The sequence below is a fragment of the Pangasianodon hypophthalmus genome, chromosome 26, assembly GCF_027358585.1.
Source record: "Pangasianodon hypophthalmus isolate fPanHyp1 chromosome 26, fPanHyp1.pri, whole genome shotgun sequence".
Taxonomy (NCBI): domain Eukaryota; kingdom Metazoa; phylum Chordata; class Actinopteri; order Siluriformes; family Pangasiidae; genus Pangasianodon; species Pangasianodon hypophthalmus.
This window is the reverse complement of record NC_069735.1, coordinates 2,647,278-2,650,120: the sequence shown is the minus strand read 5'-3', so window position 1 is coordinate 2,650,120 and position 2,843 is coordinate 2,647,278. Positions and strand designations below refer to the sequence as shown.

The 2,843-nt window shown below is 38.2% G+C and overlaps 1 protein-coding gene across 1 annotated transcript in view; it reads left to right on the top strand.

Annotated features, from left to right (window-relative positions):
* efnb2b (ephrin-B2b) overlaps positions 1-617 on the top strand; it is a 15,476-nt gene extending 14,859 nt beyond the window's left edge. Inside the window, exon 5 of the mRNA XM_034300345.2 lies at positions 1-617. This exon is cut by the window's left edge and continues 340 nt beyond it. Within this exon, the coding sequence (XP_034156236.1) occupies positions 1-25 (25 nt within the window). The 3' untranslated portion in view covers positions 26-617.
* The last annotated feature ends 2,226 nt before the right edge of the window (positions 618-2,843 follow it).

The window sequence follows — 2,843 nt, the reverse complement described above, 5'->3', positions numbered from 1 at the left end:
GGCCAACGTTTACTACAAAGTCTGAACTAATCAGAACCTTTGAGCCTCGTCCAAGACTGAAAAGAAGGTCTCAATTGAGAGCTTGATTGCTCAGAATAAATGAATCAGAGATAAATGACTCTTGGAACGAAGCCACCAACCGTCCAGGAGCCCCAAAAGCCCCCGGAACGGTCCGAATCACCGTCTGGGTTGGGGAATTACTGCTTCTAAAACATGAACGCCGTGTGATTTGTATCAGTCAGGGACCCAAAGCTTTGAGGCTGAAAGTGTCGACTGAGAGCTTGTGCTCAAGTTTCAGCCTGGCTGTAGAAAAGAAACATGCTCCTGGCTCACGCCAGTGAATCAGAGACGAATGACTCTTGGAACGAAGTGAGGACTTTCTCTCCGCTCTCCAGTCAGCGCTTTAATTCATTATGGCAGACTGAGGTGCTACAGTATCAATTCATGACGGCGTTTCGCTCAGGGGAAGAAAACGGAGCCAAACCCGCACAGACATATAGACGTAAAAAAAAAAAACTCCATAGATTTACATCCTGAAAAAAAAAACAGCATCAGGGCAAAAACTTTAAAGCCACATAATCATTATCCATTCATGGGAGGTTTACGTTTTATTTCTCCAGATCTCTTCTCAGGGCAGAAAAAATAATGATTGCATATCTGCAACAGCCAATGAAATGGAGATGAGGCAGAAATTGAGAGGGGAATTTTGTTTTATTTTCTTCTTCTCTAAGCCACAATCTAGCCGCACTGTTAGCTATGCTAATTCTCCAGAAAATTAAACAATATGTGACCCTGCGTTTTTTTTACTAGTAGACGTTTTCCTAATAAATATATTCTTTAAAAAAAAGACTTCCTCATTGGATCTATTTAGAAAGGAAATCCTCCTGAGGAACAAAATGAAGAACTCTTTAGATTGTAACGTACGTTATGTTTCTAAGACTTTACTTAAATCCAGCAAGATTATTTTTACATTGCACATTCCTGTCACATGACTATCACAATTTTTCATTCTGAATGCGTTGATAGTTGCGCACCTCTAAACAACTGCTAATGTTTAGCTACATACTGTAGAGAAAATGTCATCTTTTATCTCCCCTCCCCTCGAGTTTAATTTGAAAATACGTTACACAAGTTGAGTAAACCACAAAGCTAACATTATACAAAATAAAACCGTGAAAAAAGTTAAAGCGTTCCACCAGAAGATCAAACCAAAGGTTTCTAGGTGTAACGTATCTAAAAGTGTACCTAAAGACAACAAAAACGTATTTTTACTTCGCAAAATGTTGTTTTTCGTAAAAAGAAATTTATCTACGAATGGGGAAAAATGAATATTCACAGATAACAGCATAATGTTTGACGTCCCCTCCTCAACACAATTTTTGTGTGAAAATCATTGTTTAATTTGGAAATACGTTACAGAATTTGACTATTTTAGACAGGAAAACCTTGTAGAAGCTCCAAAGGAACAACCCGCAAAAATTTTAGGTAGCTAGATGTAACCTTTCTATGACAAGTAAAAATCAGAACTTTTCTCTTGACCTTGTGAGTAGGACAAAAATTTTATGTTTTACGTAATCTCATTGATGCACTGATATTTGCTCTAAATATTTTCTTGTGTTTTTATTTTACCTCCCCTCCCCCGATACTTAGGATTTGGTTTGGAACTACGTTACTTTACGGAAGTTGACCAAACAACAACTGTAACATGTCGTCTTTCTATAATTTAACATTTTACAAAGAATTTTTTTGCGAAAACATATCAGCGCTAAACATCAGGATCTTCTAATATATTACCTTTTTTGGAGAACTAGCCTCGCTTTTCTGCCCTGAGATGAGATTTATCTCAAACGAACTTCCCTCAGGCCATTATCAACAATTCGAAGCAAACTAGAACCATAAACTCTAGTTCTGTAACAGACAGTATTATATTTGACAGTTGGAGAAGCAGAAGGTTATGGGAGCAGATCTGTTGGCGTGTACACCGACAACAATGCTTGAATGTTCAGGAAAAACGAGACCCTTTAAGTCTCAGCGAATTTGCATCACGAGCCAGTTTGGTTGTCTGGTAAAGCAGCGTTAGCTGAAGATTGAGTCATAAATTTGGACGCCGGCAGAAGCATGTTGATGGTAAGGCTGCAGGAGAAATGTTTTCTGCATCCCATAACGCATATCAGGTTCCTGCTGGTTCTCCTCCATATGTTGTTTCTGCATCAGGGTGTCTGACACATTTAGCACGATCCTCAGACTGCATGTGGTTCTGGATCTCGCTGCCTCTGGCATCTTGTCGTGTTCTTAATCAGCGCAGAACAGACATGTCCTCTTTGTTTACCCAGAAATGTAAATACTACCTAAAGCCTTTTTTTGTAATAAATTATGTCTTAAGTTATGTTTTGTATAGATCCATAAACAGGGTCATTTGTCATTTTCTTCCCAGACCCGGGTGTTGATGTCACTGATTTCTGAATCTCCAGAATTGTTCATGTCCAAATGTCATTTTGTTGCTCACGCACTGAAAGAATGTTCCATTGCAGCTGAATGAATTATGATTGTTCGATTGAATGCATTCATGATGGTGCTGCTTCCGAAGGAGCTTTGTTTAAAAAATTTTGAATAAAGCCGGTGGCATGGTGGTTTGGGGAAAAAAATTCATGCTGATGTGTGTTTTATCGCTCGCTAGTTTACACTTTGTCGCATTAAAAAATTATGCCATAAAAATAAAAATGAAAAACGTACTATATTTCTACTATGCATTATATAATCACTAACTGTAACACTCGCATCTGCTTAACCTTACCACTCCACTCATTAATACTAATGCCTGGATTTGTCTGTTTACTAAAATG